The sequence below is a fragment of the Leopardus geoffroyi genome, chromosome D2 (assembly GCF_018350155.1).
Source record: "Leopardus geoffroyi isolate Oge1 chromosome D2, O.geoffroyi_Oge1_pat1.0, whole genome shotgun sequence".
Lineage (NCBI taxonomy): Eukaryota > Metazoa > Chordata > Mammalia > Carnivora > Felidae > Leopardus > Leopardus geoffroyi.
The window spans coordinates 59,490,198-59,511,478 of record NC_059334.1 but is presented as its reverse complement, the minus strand read 5'-3'; the positions used below and the strand labels follow the sequence as shown (position 1 = coordinate 59,511,478).

The 21,281-nt window shown below is 49.1% G+C and overlaps 1 protein-coding gene across 1 annotated transcript; it reads right to left on the bottom strand.

The window, feature by feature from the left end:
• Positions 1-1,835: 1,835 nt before the first annotated feature.
• SCD (stearoyl-CoA desaturase) lies at positions 1,836-17,687 on the bottom strand. Its single transcript, XM_045438572.1, has 6 exons — positions 17,173-17,687; positions 16,368-16,650; positions 12,302-12,432; positions 10,644-10,849; positions 8,946-9,178; positions 1,836-5,921 (listed from the first exon to the last, which is right to left on the bottom strand). Exons 1-6 carry the CDS (start codon positions 17,197-17,199, stop codon positions 5,722-5,724), a joined length of 1,080 nt encoding a protein of 359 aa, XP_045294528.1. The 5' UTR covers positions 17,200-17,687; the 3' UTR covers positions 1,836-5,721.
• Positions 17,688-21,281: the final 3,594 nt, after the last annotated feature.

Here is a 21,281-nt window from a genome sequence, read left to right as displayed (position 1 = left end):
TCGTTAGATTTATTTCTATTTATCTTATTCTTTTCGATGCTGTTATAAGTGGAATTCTTTTCTTGTGTATTATTCTTTGCTAGTTTATAGAAATACAATTGATTTTTGTGTATCAATCTAGTATTCCGCAACCTTGCTGAATTTGTTTTTTAGTTCTAATAGTTTTTTTCTGTGTGGATTCTTTAGGACTTTTTTATACACAAAATCAAAATCCTGTCATTTCCATACAGAGATGGATTTACTTCTTCCTTTCCAATCTGGATGCTTTTCTTTCTTTCTGTGCCCCGGTGAATACTTTTAGGGACTGTCTTGGTTCTTCCTCTAGAGAAGAGAGAGAAAATTCTTGTTCATTGAACACCAGGAGCCTTATTTCCATGTTCTTCTCCATTATTATTTTATCCTTCATCCCATGGTTAAATCTGGGTTATTAACTACAGCCTTAACCTCTTAACATGTCAAGAAGAAGAGTTCGTTACCTCGCCCCCTAGGAGCTCATTATTTACAACTCACCCTTACAGTTAAGTTCATTACTTATTCCTTTTCTCTCTCAATCTTGAATTCAGTTCTCTCAACTGAACATATTGATCAAGCTCGAAGAGCTCTCTCCTTTCTTTCCTTTCTTCCTTCTTGGAACTTTCACAGATAGGAATCAGAAAACTGCCACAGGGTGAAAGAGCAAATACACAAAATACAGATTGCCTGGAGGAAGCATAGTAGCTCGTTCAATTAGGACAACCAGGTAGAAGAGGGGAGGAAAGGAAAAGAAGGTAGCAGAGCTTACTGAGGACACATTTTTTTAACTGGACGCCAGTTAATGGGAAACAAAGCCAATACTTAGAAGGAACAGAGCAATTATAGAACAACCGAAATAATAGTCCAGCCTAACCATTTTAAAGGGAAAGGGGTGGAAAGCCAGATATGGTGAAGAAAATGCCACTATCCACTTAAGTTATTAAGGTCTGGCAAGGTCTCAGTGAATATAGACTTGATTTTGCCTGCTCAGAATTACTCTGAGAGAATCTTGCTTCCCGTCCTAAGTAAGGGTAACCCTGTCCTAAGGGCTTGCCATCCTAAGCAACTTACGGTAACAAGCAAGGGGAGCTGGTTCTGGGGAACTCGTAGAAGCCTGGGGGTTGTCAAGGTGGCTCCTATGGGAAGACGGAGCTTCTTCAAACTGCGGGAAAGTCCACATTCTCTTTTCCATGAGGATTCTCAGATAAGTGGTAAAGGCTAAAGGCTTTTCCACCTTAAGATCACAGAGCCCTATTCTGGGAGTTTCCTAACCTTGCCTTGGATTGTTTTTCCTTTCTTCCTGCTGCCGTTAATCAGCATGTTCAGGAAGCCACTTAATTCCCGGGAGGGCCACATTTCTTCACCTTTCTTGGAGGAATGACCCGGGCTGCCCGGCCTAGGTTGCAAGGTGAAAAACAGCTTTCCCAGAGATGCTTCTCCTGTCGTTCTCTTCCTCTCTGAGTATCTCTGTCTTGGGTCCGTGTGACCATGTGACACGCAAGAGACCTGGCATTTCCCCAGGCCAAAGTGCCAGCTGGTGGAAATGTGTTTGACTTAATGGCAACAGACTCCTGGTTTCCTGCTGCCAAGGCCGAGTTTAACCTAAAGTTACCCTTAGGAAGGGCAGGGCAGGTTACTGGGGTGAGTCAACCCGTGTAGCATCTACTTCTTTTTTACTCTTAAAGGTACAGGGACAGGGTATAGGCAGCGTGGTAAACAATCAATTAAAACTACCCAAGCGATAAGTGTACGGGTCAGCAGATCTAAACTAAAGTCCCAGGAAACTTTGAATCACAGCCAAAAATCGCCCAGACACAGTACAATCAGATTCACTTCACTTTTATTATGAACAAACACAATTTCAGATCAGTACAACTAAGCTTCAGAATTGATATTAATAGAAATTATTCCAAAATTATTCTTAGGTCACAAATAACTACTATCCCACGTAAAAAGGGGGAAATCCCACCCAATCAAGGAAAAGGTATCCTGTGTATTGTTTCCATGGCAATGAGTTTATGCATTCTCAAATGTTGTCTGGCTAGTTATCCACCACTTATCCAATGGATTTACTCAATCTCCCAGAGAGAACCATATCGATTAATGATAGCATCCAGGACCCACGGTTCATGGTGGACACAAGTTCATGGTGGATACTGCTACTATAAAAATACTCAGGACTTAAAAGAATTCCTCTGCTGAAGGATCCCAAAATGCTTTAAAAAAGCATTAGTCACACCTCAAAACTGCCCTTTGAGGTAGGTCAGTATTATTATCCCATTTTAACAGAAGGAAAACTGAGGCACATTATAGTTAAGTGACTTGCCTAGGGTCACGTAGCAAGTCAGTGGCACAGTGGTAGGAGAGGCCCTGGCCTTAGCCACCCGTGAAACATTGACATCTTGTTTTCTTTAACCTTTCACGCTGACCCATTTGAGCTAGACTTACAGAGAATACACTCAGGATACTAGCAAACCAAGGAGGAAAAGTTTCCATTTTAAATGCTACAACCATCTTTTCATCTAAAAAAAAAATTATAAATCAAATACATTCAAATTACTTCCACCCTCCATCAAATGTGGGCACTTAATACAAATAGCCCTAAGAAAAGATTCCAAAATAAAGCCCAGAAGGGAATCCTGCAAACAACTATACTGATAATTCTCCAGCCAGGCCCCCTTTTCTACCAGCCACTTTTGCAGGCTCTCAGGTGCAAAGGAACTCCACAGAGGAAGTGAGAGCAGGGCTCATATGCAACACTGATTAGAAAAGATGTAAGGCACCCAAATAAGTTGTCAGCACACCCACAAAGCGAGGACTGTTAGAAATTCAGACTTGAGTTTCTGGGACATTAACGTGTCAATTGAACTCAGCTTTAGAATCTTGAAAAAAGTGTTCCTTACTCAGCAGACACCCTTCTACCTACACAGTCTCCTATACACTGGGGCCCTCAGCTTGAGGACCCTGTCCAGCCTTGTGTAGGTCATGCTATGGATCAGATCCCTGCGACATAATTAGAATAGAAAGATAAACTTGTTTTTGATCAGAATTTATAGAGCAGGCATCTGATAACCTGTGGAATTAAAACTACCCAAGGGATAAGTACACAGGTCAGCAGATCTGAACTACGGTGATCTTCCAGTAGATTCTTTTCTACTGAGAGGAAGAGCTCAAAAGACAAGGATGCCTTTAGTCCAGGTTAACCCCTGTAGCCTCGGTCTATTTGATGAATACAGGAAGAAAGGCCCTCTTCCCTTCCACTATTAGGGCTCAACAGTGCACAGAACATTTGGTATTGTACATTTCCAATCTTTCACAGAGTACAGCCAGGCTTTTGCATTGATGATTTAGGTACAGGGACAGAAATAGTCCAAGGTTCTCAAAACACCGATGATTTTTTTCAGACCTCTCCTATACTGCTGTTTGCCCTAGGCTGTGTGGTGGGGAATGCTGGTTAGTTTACTGAACAGAGACACTGTTCAGCCAAGTTCATGGCATCTCAGATCCCAAGTCTCGGCTTTGCAGTACACCCTGGCTCCAGGGAACGGGGCCTCCTTTTGAGTGAGGCACTTTGGAACTTCCCTTTGCTTCTTGTGCTTCCCAGTGAAGACTAGGCTCCCTCCCACTTCTACAAGCATTGCACTGCCCACTGGGAGCAGACTTGGGCTGGGCAGGCTTACTGAGCGAGCAGGGGGCAGCTAGCATGCTCTCTCGTGTTCTGATCCAGACAGAGGAGGATAAAAACAAACCCTTTTTTGCCCTATGGCTGGCTCACTGGTACCACATGAGCATTTGGCCTGGCTGTGCCTGAGCCAGGGATGTTTCTGGTAAGGTTTGCCAGCTTTGTCTTGAGTCATCAGTGTGGTAGGGGAGCCCAGAGGTGTAGATGGAGAGACTCTGGAGGCCAAGTGAGAGTGGCAGCTAGCTCAACTTTATAAAGAGAAACAGTGGTTCAGTGACCCTGAGCATTCTGTCTGCAGGAAGGGGAGCTTCCTGGTGAGCAATAGCCATCACTGTCTCTGAGTATCTACAAAAGAGGCTTCCTGCCGAGAGAAAGAAGAAAACAGCAGGGAGGAGATAGAACCTGTAGGAGAAAATGGACAGCTAGGGTAGAGCCAGGAATCAATAACCACAGTAGTTAAGAGATTCCTACCTCGCCTTCCCCCGGCCCAGGCAGTCCTATACTTTAGACTAAAATGTTAACAGAGAAGGAATGGATGAAATGGTTCAACACTGAGGGGAGAAGCCTTCTAGTTTTTATTCATTCCAAGGAGAAATTGGCATTCATGAACGAACCTAACATTTAACTCGTTTGTATAACCACCTTCCAAATTAGGACATCCAATGACTTACTCAGTAACCTTCTGAATCCCCTGGCAAGGTGTTCTCAGAGCCCTTCTTTTGTAAAGTTATCTCTTAGGAACTGCCAACAGACCTTGCCCCGGAACCTCTCCATCTCCTGTCCAGCAGTGAGAGGAAAGCAGACAACCCACCTCATTCCTCCTCTTTTTCAAGCATCCCTCTTTCAGAGGGAGACACTCTAAGTGAATTACTTTAACATTCCAAGCAAAGGATGGATGGATGGATATTTTTATGTTGGACCCAACCCCACCTCTTAAAAGCCTGCCTTTCGTGGAAGGTGGCTGTTCTCACCACTAGGCCACAAACATGTTCCTCTTTTGGATGTCTGGAAACGCTTGAGCTGCCTTATTACTATGATGGGAGCTGACCAACGTCCCGGAGATGGCAGAGCAGAAAGATGAAAGAATTTTGATGATTCCGTGATCCGCTAGATTCACCGATTCTGGACACAAGCAACCTCAAGATTTCTTGTCATATGGAATAAGAAATCTTGTCGTTATTAAAAAAAAAAAAAAAAAAAAAATCCTTCCCCAGCAGAGACCACTTTTACTACAAACTAAATGCTTCTTCTTTATCCTCAGACTAAACTACAGTGGGACGTTGAGATTTGCCCTTGTGTTGCCAAGCTCTATGCCCATTCCCCATTCAGAGTCAGGAGAGAGAGGAGGCATGCCATCTGGTGGGGCTCCAAGTCCCCACCAGGCAAGCAACTGTGTGTCCAGTCACAGCAGGAGCTTCTTGCCTTGATTCCCACCTCACCCCATCTTTACTTTTCTCAATCATACCATACACGCTAACTCTCTCCCCTGACAATTTACCTGCTTTAGAAGCTTTGTGCCCAATAAAGTTATTTTCCATTCCAACTTGCAAAAGCCTGGGCTGAAGACAATTAACGGGGGCCTTCCCAGAAGATTTTATCCTAGCTCTTAGCGTGAGCCACCCATCCTGAGTCTCAGGACAGCTCAAGGAAAGAGTTATGTGGGGCAAAGCCCACAAGCTCTGGGCTACAGAATGGTTGTCTAGGCTTTGGAAGTTGGACACCCACCAATGAAGGACGAGCCGCTTGCCTGGGAGGCAACGAGCGAGGAGAGGAAGGGAAGTGATACGAAGAAAGCAAAGAAAATGACGATGGACTAGAAGAGAGGGAAGAGAAGAGCAAAAATAAGAATATCAGCTTAGTGTCGTGAAGGCAGAATTGTTGGTTTTCAATTTTAAAAGAATACTGTACTGAAGTGGGTTAATGTCATCCTCTTTAGCATCCTGGTAGCATTATTCAGTAGTTAATAAACAGAACATTAAACCTCTGCCCGGCTGGCTTTCGGAAAAGGAACCCGAGGGACCCACAACTCAGCCACTCTTGTAGCTTCCGTCTCCAGTTCTTTTAATCCTGGCCAGGATGGCGGCCTTGGATACTTTCTTCCGGTCGTAAGCCAGGCCGAGGAAAGCCATGCAGTCGATGAAGAATGTGGTGAAGTTGATGTGCCAGCGGTACTCACTGGCAGAGTAGTCATAGGGAAAGGAGTGGTGGTAGTTGTGGAAGCCCTCCCCTGGAACAGAAGCAATGAGAGTTATGGGGCCACGCTGTGAGCGGCAGTCTTCGTGGTCTCCGCGCGCTGGGTGCCTAGCAGAGGGCCTCAAACCCCTCAGAAACTTGCTATCACTGAATGAACCAATGAACCCAGGCTCTTCGCCTCTGAACCCAATGGTTTCCCTCAGAGGCGCTGGGGAGCCCCCGATCCACCAAGCCTTTCTCGGAGCCTTTGTCAGAGAAGGACCGGCAATTTCTCCCAGAGGATGAGCTAACTAGAGAGAAATTGCTATGGCTGGGAATGGATTTCAGATTGGAAGATTCCAGAGCCTCGCTAAATATTGGTCTGAGCCGCTACAGGCTCTTTGTGTGCATGTGCATGTGCATGTGTCAGCGTGGGGAGAGGACGGGGTCGAGAATGAAGGGCTTTTGCTGTGTTTCCTAGAGAGATGAGCAAAGGACCACACCTTTCACCACAGCATTAGCGCCACCTCGAAGGGGGGAAGATATTGACAGAATTGGGCAGTCACAGCCCAAAGGCAGAAGAAAAAAGGCCCAGTGCAGGGGCCCGAATTTCCTCAGTCACTACTGGTTTACAATGGGCTGTTCCGGCTTCTAGTACTTTGAGCTTTGACCCTGGTGTAGGGTGATGCTGATAAAACAGAATCTCTCTGAGGGAGTAAGAATTAAAATGCTTATGGGGCACCCGGGTGGCTCAGTCGGTTAAGCAACCGACTCTCGGCTTTGGCTCAGGTCAGGATCTCACGGTTGGTGGGATCAGGCCCTGTGTCGGGCTCTGCGATGACAGTGAGGAGCCTGTGTGGGACTCTCTCTCTCTGTTTCTCTCCTTCTCTCTCCCTCTCTCTCTGCTCCTCCCCTGCTCTCTCTCTCTCTCTCTCTCTCTCTCTCTCTCTCCCTCCCTCTCTCAAAATAAATAAATAAACTTAAAAAGAAAAAGACATAAAATGCTTAGATATTCCCTCTAACCTCTGAGATTCTGAGATGAGCAGGTCACTTTGCTGGACAGAAGAAAAACAAAGCAATTCCGGTTTTAGGAGAATTTCGGGAACAGGTAAAGCTTTGGAAACTCCGCAGAGAGTGAGCCCTCCAACCTCTGGCAGGACTCTCCCTTCCGGATCATATTCAACAGTAACAATACTGACCCTTAGAAAGCTGGGGGAAAGCTGGGAAAGACTGGCTAATAAAAGAGCACACTCTGAGCCCTTTGAAGATAAAAGAACCCTAGCAGAGCAGTAATGATATTAATAACAAGCAAGTGAAGGAAGTCCTGCAAAGTAAATGACACCATCCAGGGCAAGTCAAGGTATGTCCTCTCTCTGTGACACCTGATTATCCACAGTGTGAACTGAGTAGATGGCTGGGCTCGCCACAAGGCCGAACGTACCGACAAGATGACCAATTTCCATAAATGGTTTTGTACCAAGGCTCTGTACAAGCACCAACCAGGCCTCCGGTTATCAGATTTAAAACTAAACCAGATACACACATAGCCAAGAGGCCAAGAAACAGAGCAAGGCCCATGGATGGAACAGGGAGAGGACTCTGCAACTGGGGCAGCAAGACAGAGCCCAAGCAAGGCTCAAGGGAGGAGGGCAGCTTTGGCAGAGAGAAAAAGAGCATGTGACTGTGGGGGAGGTAACTCAAGAAGAAAAAGGTTAAAATAAGCCCCAGGAGAACAAAGGCCAGAGGTGAAAAGGGAGGAGTGCAACAGGTCGGAGAAATGAACGAGAGCCGAGACAAAGTAAGATACTGGCAGCCACTCTGAAGTCGTGCTCAGCAAGAGGCTGCAGTTGGGGAAGCTCGCCATAGACCCAGCGCCAGGAGAGGACAAGTGTCATTCCAGAAACTTCCATTTCTGTGAAAGTCTCAGACTTGCATCGCCTAGGTGACTGATTTCAAACACGGTTCAGAGTATGAGCGGGCACACTGGTAGACGGTGCCTGCGAGGCGCGGGAGGCGCATGAAAGTTCCAAAGAGATGGGAAAAAAAAAACGCCCTAGTACCAATAGTAAAGATGATGAGGATTGAGAATCTAATGGGAGGTTTTAAAGAGAAAAAGTGAAGGTTAGTCCACAGTGGGCTCAAATATGTGGAACGGTGAAGTTGCCTAGATATACCGGATGACCAATAGCACTGATCATTGGTGAGGAAGAGGTCACGGGGTCTGCTTCAGGAAAATAAATTCCAGGCCTCGGTCAAGGTCTATATTTAGTTGAAAACAGTGACGGGGAAAAAAAGGGGGGGAGCCAGATGGTTAGAAGCCTGTTGTCTTAGCCTCTGGCTATGAAGACTGGAATGATAGAAATAAATTCATGAATAGTCAGCATTAGATCAGTGAACAGGTACTTGTGATCAAACTAACCACTTTACTCATGGTTCCCTAAGCCACGTTGTGGGGAAGGTGTGTTCCTAGCACAGAGGAGAAGCAGGAGAGAGAAAGATAAAGGGCAAGAGATAGGACTGATGAGTGGTGGCAAAGGGTCACCAACAATTGCTTTGATGCCCTTCATGTTGGCATCACCAAAGAATAAGGCGTGGCACATGCTTCAGATGTGGCCTCCCTGAATACAGCAAGAAGATAAAATAGAAGTTGGTGCAATTAAATTACAAGGACTTAGTCTACATTGTATACAGCACGTTTGCATATAACACCCTAGGCTCACTGCCCACCCAAATGATCCTGTTGGCCCGTTTATGCATTCCCTGCCCCAAGCAAGACCTGCAATCCAGCCCAGAGGTGACTGGAAAAAGGAAAACCCAAAGGGGCTCAGTATACATAGCATTTGGGAATGTTCTGGAATGTGAAATCAGGTGCATTGTTGTTTTTTTTACCCTTTTCTTCCCACAGAAAATCTGTTGCCTGACTCTGAAAAGTTGTCTAATATATTGACCCTTAGTTTTGCAGTGGAATCCCAGACAGAAAGAAGTCCTAAAACAGGTTACTCTGGTTTTTCTGGCTCCTAGCCTAACACCGTAACCGGCGGACCACTAGAAGGGGTCTTGCTGCGGACTGCTGACTTACCTACAGCTCCCAGGGAAACCAGGACATTCTCTCGGGGGTTAATGGTGCTGTCATAAGGGCGATATCCGTAGAGGTGGGCAGCGCTGTTCACCAGCCAGGTGGCATTGAGCACAATGGCGTAACGCAAGAAAGTGGCAACGCACAAGCTGTGTATAAAAGTTTCACCCCAGAAATACCAGGGCACAAGAGTGGGCAGGATGAAGCACATCAACAGGATGCCGGGTTTGTAGTACCTACATTGAGAGACCATACGCTGAGTCAGAGGGGAGAGGACTCCCAGATCTGCCTGATTTTCCCACTGTCACCGGTGGGGCTCTTTCCTTCTATGGGGTACAACATAGCAGAAGTCAAAGCAAGAGGGAACGGGGTGGGGAAATGTTCTGAGAATGTCTCCGGGGTTAGAAAATGAGGTAATGACAGGTGAACTGACTTTTCTAGGATCACACCAGTAGGAACCGGTGGAGCAAGGATTGGAATGCTTGTCTCCAGCGTCTGCATCCAATGTTCTTTTTGACGGTAGCCTAATATCACCTTGGTAAGACAGGTGAGGTCCCAATTACCAACTTAATAAACTCAGTCCTCCTTCCCAGGCTGTTTTTCCATCCTGCCTTGTAGGCTCCTTTCTCTTTCCTGTCCATGGTTTCTGAGAGTCTGTGCTCTGTGTCTTGCCTCCACATCCTGCTGGCCACCCCTCTAATCATTCCTCTCCTTCCTGAGCCAGGCACAGAGCGTCCTTGACGCCCGCAGGCCCTCTGGAGGCTCCGTGCCATTCTTCACTCTCTCCAATGTAGGCTACGCCATTGACATTTCTAGGGAACTGGTTTCCTGCTTCTCTTCAGTGGCCAGTGTTCTCTACTCTCCTATCATTAGTATTCCCTGCATCAAACTTTGCGTTCCTGCCATGTTAACTGGATCCCTGTTAACTCCTTACTTGTGGTCCTGCTTCTCAGCTCTCTGACTCAATGGTTTTTTTTTTCGACCATCCCGAGAGTAACCTTTCTAAAGAACACCTCCGGTCATGCCACATTGCTGTTCAAAAAACTTGTAATGGTTTCCCGTTGCCTATCGAATTAAGTCCTACTTTTGCTTTTAAGGCTCTACAAGAATAGCGTCAGCCTCTCTAGTCTTATTGCCACCACACCCTGTGCTTCAAGCAAAAGGACTTTGTGGCTGGAATGTGCTTTCATGCTTTAGCTCCTTCTCTTCTTTGTGTTTGTACTTTCCCTTCCCACACACACCTGTGAAAATCTCTATCCATCAGGGGATTCCAAAGCTATCTTCTGCATTAACCCTTCCCCCATGCCCCCCCCCCCCACAACCTCCCTCTCCTTTGGGCCCCTCATTGGTATAGAAAACATCTTGCATGTGTCATGGCTGTCCAGATCTCTGGCTTTCCCTCCACTTCCCAACAGGCTACAAACTCCTTGAAGGCAAGGATTGTGACACAGTCATCGTTGTATCTGTGAATGTCCTAGGCCAATAAGCATTTGTTGAATCTAATTGGTTTAATTAAGAGAGCTCTGAGAGAAAGAACAACAGTCCATGGGCAGGGGCCTGTGGGCCGTTAAGTATGAGGGTTTTAAGTTAAATTCGGAACGTGCAAACTCACTAAATTACTCAGCTTCGGATCATAAGCCCTAGGGGAAAAAAGGGGGTCCCCAAACACTAGATGCCCAGCCCCGTTATCCCCTCACTCACCTTCTCTGGAACATCACCAGCTTCTCAGCTTTTAGGTCAGACAAGTCTAGCAAACCACCCTTCTCTTTGACGGCTGGGTGTTTGCGTACGAGCAGCCAACCCACATGAGAGAAGAAAAAGCCACGCCGGGAATTGTGAGGATCAGCATCTGTTTCTGAAAACTTGTGGTGAGCACGGTGATCTCGGGCCCATTCAAACACGTCATTCTGGAGGGACAGAGAAGAGGAACGTAGGCCTGATGAGAAATACCCTCTTAGAGGAATTCCACTGGGTAGGCAACTTTAAGAGCCCATGGCTCTCAGCTCCACCTCACAAAATGCCCAGGGGTTGGGGTACCAAAGGGGTCATGGAGTTGCCTCCTCTTGTCCCCCAGCTTGCCCCTGAAGCTTCGGTGGAAGAGCAATTTAAAGTCCCCAGACCACAAACAGGACTAGCTTCTTCTTGCAGGTTATATGGTGGACAGAATGGAGGCAGATCACACAGAACTCAGAGAGTTTCATTCGAAAAGCACATTGCAATTCTTCAAGCAAGAAAAATGCTGGAAAAGGTCCTCGCGGGGTGCCAAACCCCTGGGCATGGAGATCACGAGGGAGGCAGCCTTGCATCCCAGGTCTCGGTCGGTGGATGAAGCTTCAGAGAGCTCCGTTCTGACGCCTTGCCACATAGATGATGGCCAGGCAAAGAAATCACGATCTTGACTCCATTTCCAAATGACCTGTGGGCTCCCCTAGGATTCTTTTCATCCCTTAAAGAATGTGCCAGAATCTCTTCCTTTGCCCCACAAAGACAACATCAGGCACCTTCAGTGCTGTGACAGAGATGATTATACAACTGTGGCAAGTACCTGGGATGCTGCCATGAAGGAGAGGATCAGTTTGCTTTCTTTCCTTTTTCCTCTTGCTCCAAGCTAAGCCCCGCACCACAGGCTATCTTTTGTCCATTGCTTCCACTTAATAACTGGGAGTTCCCTTTCCCCAGTTCCCTGTATTCTATCTCTGCCATGAACTCTTTGCCTCAACAAACTTCACTATTTGACTTAGCCAGACTGGCAGCCCAAGATAGGACCAAAATGTTGGTCTACCTAACTTGTCAGTGACACCATTTCCTCATCTGTAAGAGGGAGGTAATCACACCGACCTTCTAAGATCGTTGTGAGGGTTTCATGAGGCAATCCACGTCAAGGGCCTAGAACAGTCAGGCACATAATCAGTGCTACAAAGTATTTGCTCATATACCCGAGAACACAGAGTCCAAGAGTCTATGAAATATCAGCTTCAATCCCATTATGGTGGAATCCTAAAATATTCACCTAAAATGGTGAATTTATTGTCCTGTGTCTGCCCAGGAACACAGGGTCAGTTCCTTATGCACTGCGGCCCCTTATGATAAGGCCCCCAACAGCTAAGACTGTGTGACAACAGAGGGACCTTAGGATCAAAACTAATCCCATGATGCTGAGACTATTTCCTATGTAGCTCCTACTCCCTTTTCCAGTGTGGACTTAGGGACTGGGCCTGCACTGGAGGTGACCCTAAAGGGGAGAGGAAATTGAGGTGCTGTCCAGGTATAGCTCCTCTCCAGGCATTGAGCTCCTCTGTTCTGTCCCTGGACCATCAGAAGAGTGGAGGGAAAAGAGCTGAGCAGAGCCAGCTTCTTACCTGGAACGCCATCGTGTTGGCAATGATCAGGAAGAACCGCAGGGGCAGCCGAGCTTTGTAAGTCCGGTGACTCCATAGGCGATGAGCTCCCGCTGTTATGCCCAGGGCGCTGATCACATAATAGAAGAACCCTGCCGGGAGGAGTCAGTGTGGGTAGTCACTAATCTGGGAAGACATTCACATGACGTTCTCCAGACTGGTCCGTGTGTTCTTTAGGCTTCGGGTGAGGATCTGTTTTACCCTAAACTCCAGGGATGCCTTGGTCTCCCATGCCCCTTCCGTTTTACAAACTGAAAACTACCATCACCTCCCATCCTCTGGAACGAGCCAAATCCCAGGCACTTCAGAAAGGCCAGGCAGAGAAGAGGGCTCTTATCACCCAGCCACTGGTCATTCTCCATCATGAAGGACATTATCCCAGATCCCATTTCCTTTGACCTTCAGTTAAACTTTTCCAAAGTTTTAAGGACCACAGACGACTCCTGCAAAGTTTAGGACCTATAAGCAAGGGTGGTATTAAAATGTTTGACAGCCAGTATGGTCTACGCATTAACCAGTTCAAGGGACCCTGGATTCTGGAGGACACTCACAGGGCTCTGAACCGTGGCTATTTACCAACTAGTATAAAAACATTTCAATATTTTAGCAGGCAGTGGGGCCATATCGGGGGAAAACCTGCGCTGCACTTAAGTCATATCTGCACAGTGTCTGAAGCTTTGCCAAGGCTTTGATGCTCTCTGATTCATCGGATACCTTGAATGGGATCTAATATCCTCACTTTGCAGTTATGTGTACTTTGCAGTACGCGGTGAGAGGCTGAGTGGGCTCGAAACCAAGTTGTCGGTCAACAAGCAGTTTGTGTCCCGGCTATACTGTACTCTCCACAGCCCCACGGTTCCTGTGTCCCTCCTTTGCCATGTGCCTCAGTCAGTCCCTGCTCCCTCTGGCAAGGCTAATTCTAGGTAGTGGTGGGATGGCCTCCAAGCTGCCGGTGGAATACCCCAGCACTGTCCTGCCTCACCTTCCCGGAGGCCTGCAGGATATAACCTCTAGATTATACAGAGATATAATCTCCAACTGGGAAGTGGGTTTCTGCGTATAGCCATCTTCCGCCTTCCTGGAGGCCTGCAGGATATAATCTCTAGATTATACAGAGATATAATCTCGAGCTGAAAAGTGGGTTTCTGGGTATACCCATCTTCCTCTGCTCTAGGAGGCAGGGGCTGAGGCCTTGGTAGAGCGGTGACGGTTGACAATGTTTCATTCCTAGGAAAACTGCCAGAAACAATAGATCCTCAGTGGCCATGGAACTTAGTTGCAGTTGGAGACACTGCACATTGTAACAAACTGTCCTGTGTTCTCCTCCAGCCATAGATACCAGTTTCCTAAATAACCCCCTTCCTCCCCTATCCTATCTTCCTCCACCCTCTCCTGTTCCTCCTACAGGATCTGGAGGAGAGCCATGGGGCCAGAGTCTGTCCCAGTGAAAGCTCTACCCATAGTCTCTCTGAGCTGGGATTGGGGCTTCAGGTGATTTGCTGGCTTTAAGCCATGTGGTGAGTTCTTTCCAGATGTATAGTATCTGCCTGCAACTGCATCTGAAAAAGTGACAGTTGAGCCACAGCCGACCAGTCACCAATGAGGAAGAAAAATGGCTCTGGGCATGAAAGCAAAAGCACTCGGCTCAGAACCAAGGAAGCTGCTAGGGCTTTTGCACGCCACAGAGGACCTGGCAAGTTGACTCAGAAAGCACATAAGATGCTAGTATTAACAGGGGCATTGGGAAAAGAGCCCATACACTCTGGTGCCTTTTTCTATCAGTATCTCTAAAGCCTGTCTAATAGAAAGCCTTAAGTCCATTGGAGATTCATTTCTTCATGAATGTCCAACTCGTCGGCCTAAGGAAAGTCTCATAGCTTTGACTCTAAGAAAGATTTGAGAAGTTTTGCCCCTTGGCCAGTATTGCCGAGGTATCTCTTCAGCCCTAAGGGCTCTTCTGAGATGCTCTCAAAATCGCTCGGAACCATGAGAAATACTGGAATCACTACCAGTTGCTAATTTAACACTGTCCTTAGAGAGAAAACAAAAGGAGAAGCCAAGCTCCTAAACTCTGAAGGTGGCCCTCTGACCCTCCCTTCACCCCTCTTGTTCCTTGAGACAGAGAAGTTCTGACTTCCTAGATACAGCTGGTCATCCCATCAACTAAGCCATCCACCACGTGGCCCGGGGGCGGGTGTGTGTGTGTGTGTGTGTGTGTGTGTGCGTGTGTGTGTGTGTAAATCACCATCCAGTCTCTGTGTGCCGTGTTTCTCTGTCCAAAAGTACAGTACACACCCATGGGCAGAGCCCCCAAAAGGTAGCATTGTTCCCCCTGCACCAGCAGCCAAGAGCAAGGAGCAATCAGCAATTGTCTGGCCAAGCTCCAGGCCTCACGAGGCCTACAGGGAGTTCTGAGGTTAGAGTGGGCTAGGTGACAAAACTACCTGTGAAGATCCTCTACTGGGAAGAAGGAGCGGAGAGAAGAATCCATAGTCTCCCTGGGGGATCCTTAAACCTGCTCTTGACCTCTCACACTACAGTTGAAGTTCTGCTGGGTTCTCAGAGGGGTACAGAACACATGTCCCCTCCCCTCCCAAGCATAAGGGCCCTTCCTGGTCTGCAGATGAACTGATTTCCTGCACCCGGCCGGCCCCAGGAGTGACACACATGTAACCCAAAGAGCACTCCCTTCCTAATCCCAAAGAAGTCCTGTTTGTCCCACTTTGTATCTGGAAAAATTGAGATCCCAAAGAGAGGGGATCTACCCAGTTGCATTTCTCTGTGGCACTGAGAAGATTTCCCAAGACAAAGCTTCAGGGACCAGATCCCACCACCTTTACACCAAGAGGTCCGTGGAGGGGAATCAGCTAAAACTTGGCCTACCAGCCCTTCGACACAACTCTCGGCCAAGAGTGCAGCTGTCGGCAGGCATCCCACACCCAAGACTGCTCTGGAAACCCTAAAGTTGTGTTCTGGAGGGGAGTTCTGGCTCACTACCCTCAGAGAGGGGCAACGTGGAGCCCCTGGGGCACTGGAGCCCTCTGCTCTCCCTTTCCCCTTCCCAGGTCAGGCTTTTGGTGGCAGAGGTGAAAATGCCTGCAAAGCACATGTGTGTATCCAGGGGGCAGGGCCCTGCCATCAGCCCATCCCCGTGGATCCCTGAAAAAGCTGAGCTAAGGGCAGGTTACGGACAAACCAGAAACCATCTCCCTCACTGCAGCAGCCTCAAGGCTGGGGCTGCTCAGGGTTCTCTTTTCTGGCCTGGCCTGTCTGTCCCTGGCAAGGAGGGACTTCCTGACATCAAGAGAGAGGGGCCAGAGCATGCCAGATGGGCACTGGACATGAAACATTTCCTCTGTCATATTTCGTTCTCAGAACATTTTCATTTGGTGGCATGCTCAGTTCCCTGCAGACGTCCATGGAGTCGCAGCAACATCTGTGTGACCTGCTTTATACAGGAGCTTTCTTCGTCTATTTAACAAAGAAGCCTGGTCGGGCCAAGGGCCAAGGCAAAATTATTTTGTAGATAACCTCTTCTCTGTTCCTCCCTCTTCTACTAACTCTTTTCCTGAGCGGGTTCTCTTGCTTTCCTAGGACTATGCTCAGCATATTCCCTCTAAAGCTGCTGGTCTAGTCCCATGTTCCCATGCCTCCCAGGTTGTGGCCTTGATCCTTTTGTGGCCGGCAGGGCTAGGACAGGCAGCCAAGCAAATGACTTGAAACAGAAATGCTCTTTCAGGGAGAGCTGACTCTTTGGCCCAGGTCAACTCATTTCAAAGCCTGCAGCACCCGGTCTCAGGGCTCCCTCCCCAACCCCCATATTAAAGGACCCCCAGCATCGTCACTCCTGCATCCCGATCCCCCTAGGCTCCGTTCTCAGCCCACCGTTCTTGAGTCACCAAGAGACATGGCTGGGAAAACCTGGGCCTGGAGGGGCTGTTGCCTCTGCTCTATGCAAGATCCTACCTTATTAGAGGAGCGGGGAGAAGCCAGGGTACTGGGTCAGAAAGACAAGGGAAGCTCTTACCCCAGATCCAGGTGTAGACCTTGCAGGTGGGAACCAATATGATCCCATAGAGGGCTCCTAAGTGTAGCAGAGACATAAGGATGATGTTTCTCCAAACATACTGAAGCTTGGGCCTTGGGCCCTCGGGATCTTTGTAGCTTGGGTCGTAGATGTCATCTTTTATTTCAGGGCGGATGTCTTCTTCCAAGTATGGGGAAGGCTTCTCCAACTTGCACCCTCCATTCTGCAGAATCCTGGAGGGAGGCGCTGTGATGGTGGTGGTAGTTGTGTAGGAGCTAGAGATCTGGAGGGGAGAGGAAGCAGAGTCAGGAGGGAGAAGAGGACACGTGCACGTAGCCCTTGCCACTTCACTCTAATCGCGGTGGGGGGGGGGGGGGAGGGGAGGGAGGGTGGCGTAGGGACAGACCCTGCGCCCAAAGCCCACGTTAACTGAAGAGTCCGGGGTACCTCTGATGGAAGACAGGGAAGCCCCCAGGACCTGTGCAGATAGATTGTGGAAGGTGGTGGAACCTCAAGGTGAAGATGCGATAGTAAGGAGGAGAAAAACACTCGCACCCTTAAGAACACACAAAGGAAAACCCACATGCATATATAGACATCAAAGTACCGGCACGACCAGGTTTTTCTTTAAAGCTTAAGAAACAAAAGTTGGGGAACCAAGTCCTCAAATTACAATCCACATTTCCAACAAATTGAAGGCAGTACAACTCGCAAAAGATGACTATGCAGTCCACGGAGATCTCAACGCTCTCGTCCACCCAGCGCCTGTGAACCCGCAGTGTGCGGGCAATTACTTGGAGCTCACCTCCTCTTGCAGCAAGTGGGCCGGCATCTGGGCTCTCTGATGCGGGGATCACTTTCCCGGGGCTGAGACTGCAGAGCGGAGTTCCGGACAGCCGGAACAGAGGGTAGACTTCGGTTCCCGAGCCCGCGTTTGCGGGGTGACCCGCGGCGCTGCGCCCCGAACCCCTCTCTGCGCGGTGCGCGCCGGATCGGTGTCGGGATCCGATCTGCAGTAGGTGGCTCTACCCGGGATGGGAATTTAAAGGCTAGAGCTGGCAGTGGATGTCCCGTATTTCCTCAGACCCCTTTTATTCGCTGCCAAGAAGGGGCAAAGTGCGCGGAGTTGGCTCGCCGTGGGAGACCCGCCTGGGCGGGAGAGGGGAGGAGACAGGGCTGAGGCGTGCTGCGGGATGGAGACGCACAAACAGGATACTGCAGACACACCGCGGCTCCGCCGCTGCAGCCCAGGCCCCTGCCCCTGCCCCCGGGGAAATGCTAATATGCTTCTGTAGAATCTGGCGCGTCATTGGCCGAAGGGAATTTGGTGCCACCTCGTCCAGCCGTTGCCATTGGCTGGGCGCAATCTGCTGTTCCCTCTGCCGCGAGCTACTCGCTCCCCCTCCCGTCTCTTTCTCCTTCTCGGCTCCTCTTCCCCCGGCCGCTGGCCCGGTGCCCGGCACCCTGCGGGCTCGGAGGCGCTCGGGAGCTTTCCCTCCGCACGCGGGAGAGGACCCGGTCCGGGAGTGGGGGGTGGCTACCCGCCCGGGACTGGTCCCCGACCGCGGGCGAACGCCTGGGCACCGGGGAAGTTTCCCTGGCAACAGTGGGGAAGCCCCGGGGCCGACCACTTCGCGCAGCTCGGTCCTGTCTTCGCGCGCCCAGAGACGCGTGGGAGGCGGGCGAGACGTGGCTTACGAGCTGGGGTCCCGGGCAAAGGGGGCCGGCGGGGTCCCGCCTGGCTCCCCGGCGGGCGCGGGGCCGGGGGCCGCTGCGGAACAATGGCCCTGCCCCGCCCACCAGCCCCGCCGCGCGAACCCGAGCCTGCGGAACCCGCGGGGGCTCGGGGTTCGGGGCTGGCGGCCGGCACAACACATGCCTGCACATCCGTGTGTGTGTGTGTGTGTGTGTGTGTGTGTGTGTGTGTGTGTGTTCGCGCGCGCGTGTGTACCTGCACGCGCGCAGGGTGTTCCGCCTCGGGGCGCGCTCAGCAGGGGACAGTCACTGCCAGGCACCGCGGTGGAGGGTGGGGGTGGGGGAGTAGGAATCCCATCCCTCTGTGCTGCGCACAGGCCTCTGCCTCTGGGATGTTTTGGTGAGACTTGAGCCAGGTTGTAATCCGGGGTTCTCCTTCAAGGAAAAAGGCAGAGAGCGCACGCTTTCGCTTCCACACAGACACAGGCCAGAGGACTGGTGTGTGCAACACGAGTAACCAACAGGTGTTGCATTATTACTGCAAGCCACTTCGCAAGGATCATTTTATGTCATCCTTACTGCGACTCCATGAGGCGGGCTGTGCGTTCAGCTGAGATAAGGGGAGGTTAAGTCGCTTGCCTCTGGTCACAGCAGCCAGGAGTTGAGCCTTTCAGAAGTGTGATGCTAGAGCCCAAAGTCTAAGTCCCTGCCCAGAATCCTGGGTCCCTGAGACGCTCTGACCTCCCTGCCCTGTCCCTCATGCCCCCTGTCTTTCTGGGCCTGTGGGAGGCTGACCATGAGAGCAAGCCCAGGACCAGGCAGGCCATGCATTCCTCCCAGCCTCCTTCCACAGCCAGGCCTCCCGGAATCCTGTCCCAGGATCCTTCCTCTGGGAAGAGGGGAGCACAAGGGGCTGGTGCCAGCCATTGGCTTCTCAGCAAGAGAGGCACCTGGGATTGCCTGGGAGAAGGACTGAGGAGCTCCCTTGTTGGCCACCGGTCTCGGGGTCAGGCCACCTCCCTGGCCAGTCACCGGCACCTCCATTGCAGTCGTGGCTCCCTGGCCGGTGCAAAAGTTTTGAATGAGACTGACTGGCTGCCTCCCTTAGGAGCAGCGGGTCTTGTCATGGCTGCGAAGTGCTGGGCGTGTAGAAGGGAAGTCTGTGCACATGCTGCTCCTCGGGCTTGCTCTGCACTGTCTACTCAATTCCTCTACCAACCTCAGGGTCACTCTTCCAGGGAGAAGATCCAGAGTTCCTTTAGGGCTGTACCCTTTGTTGTGCGTGAGGGTGGCTCTCTAACCTGGAGACCAATTTTCCTTCTCCTTAACTGCCTAAGTATATTTGACCTTTCTTCCAGATCCTGGACTTCTGCTTGTATTACTTAGGCCAGGAGCTAGATCATTCATTTTCTGCCAGAGAAAGAAAGGGAAGGCCTGCCAAGACAAAAGTAGAATTGGGGTATTGTATTTCTCTCTAAAGATAAGATGCTGCCCTATGGGGGAACCTTTGGGAATCTAGGGAAGGTCTAGATTAAGGAGAGAGTTTCAGGGAGAAATGGTCAGATCCCATGTCATTGTTGATGAATATAATAGAAAGGTGACCTCTGGTTCCCTAGCTTGGGCTTTTCCCTGAAGTTCATCTGGGGCGTGTCACATGGAATTGAGTGTGTCACCCCCAATTTTAAAACTCTGCCCACAAAATATGACCGCACAGTAGGAGTAATATGGGGAAATCTTGGGCCTTGTTGTTAAGAAGTATTAGTAGCAAGCAAATTGGAAGTTATATATAAGTATGTGATCAATCTTTGGATGCAGTAGAGTTTATGTATTGACTTAGATGATAGATATTTAGTATCTAAGAGAAAGCACAAGTAAGCTTGGGAGGTAGAGATTGGAGTTACAAATTTTCCTCTATGCAAAGGGGCACAAAGTACCATGGCAGTTTTAACATTTCACTTTGATTTTTCAACTCAAGAGAACAAGAAGAAACAGACCTCTGTAGTCATGTAGATAAATGTCAATCACAGGAAGTCACAGATAATGGTCTCCCTGTTCCTTCAGCCCTTCCCAAGTGTTCTGGCATCTGGTTCTTCTAGGCATGGAATTGTTCATAATCAGGACCTGGTTAGGAATGCTATCTGTGTTTGCAGATGTCCTTGACTCACTCCCATTTCTCTGGGTATCCTGGTACTCTGAGCCTGGAAATCCTGAGGTTCTCTTATCCAGCACAGCCTGGTAATTATATGGACGGACCCAGAGGAGTATTTCAGTGCAACAATGTGCCACCAGTGTAATTGTCCTTCAGACACAGCCTTGGAAAATCGTCACCACTTTTGACATAAACCTGATGAGAACATGATTTAGAATCAAATGATATTTCTCTTTTTTTTTAAGTTTATTTATTTATTTTGAGAGAGAGCCAGAACATGTGAGCGTGAACTGGGGAGGGGCAGAGAGACAGGGAGAGGGAGAGAAACCCAGGCAGGCTCTGCACCATCAGCGCAGAGCCCGATGGCAGGCTTGAGCTCAAGAAGCTTGAGATCATGACCTGAGCTGAAATCAACAGTTGGTCTCTTAACCTACTGAGCCACCCAGGTGCCCCAGAATTAAACGATATTTCAAACCACCATTCCATTCTCCTTTGTTAGCATTAGAATTTAGAGGTGCTTAAACTGGAAAAAAAAAAAAAAGCTACCTCAAGTTAATCATCTGAGAATATTTTTAAAATATTAAAAAAAATTTTTTTAAGTTTATTTATTTATTTTGGGAGAGAGAGAGAGCACAAGTGAGGTAGGGGCAGAGGGAGAGAATCCCAAGCAGGCTTCACACTGCCAGAGTGGAGCCCAATTTCGGGCTCACAAACCATGAGGTCATGACCTGAGCCGAAATCAAGAGCCTGACAGTTAACTTACTGAGCCACCAGGGGTCCCCATCTGAGAATATGTTTATTCTATTTCCCTAACTGGGATGTTGTTTCTCCTTTAAGCAGAGGGACTGGGTCTGCACTCCTGAGGGACTGGTCACAGTCTGGCTCTCAGATGACAGTGGTCAAACCAACACACTGACTTGTATTTTAAGCTTATTTCTTGGTCAAGGGGCTTTAGTCAGCAAAAGAAACAAATTGTCCCAACAGTTATGACAACAACAGCCTTTATATACACAGGGCTTATACAGACTGATAAGCTTAGCTGAGACTCTAAATGGTAAAGGAACAAAAGA

Bases quoted from the DNA above. Each gene is read 5' to 3' on its own strand.
- SCD (XM_045438572.1), bottom strand. From the start codon at position 17,199: ATGCCGGCCCACTTGCTGCAAGAGGAG. The intron at 12,433-16,367 runs GTAAGAGCTTCC...TCCTCCCGGCAG, and splicing joins GGTCTACACCTGGATCTGGG to GGTTCTTCTATTATGTGATC. The intron at 5,922-8,945 runs GTAAGTCAGCAG...CTTCTGTTCCAG, and splicing joins GGTTTCCCTGGGAGCTGTAG to GGGAGGGCTTCCACAACTAC.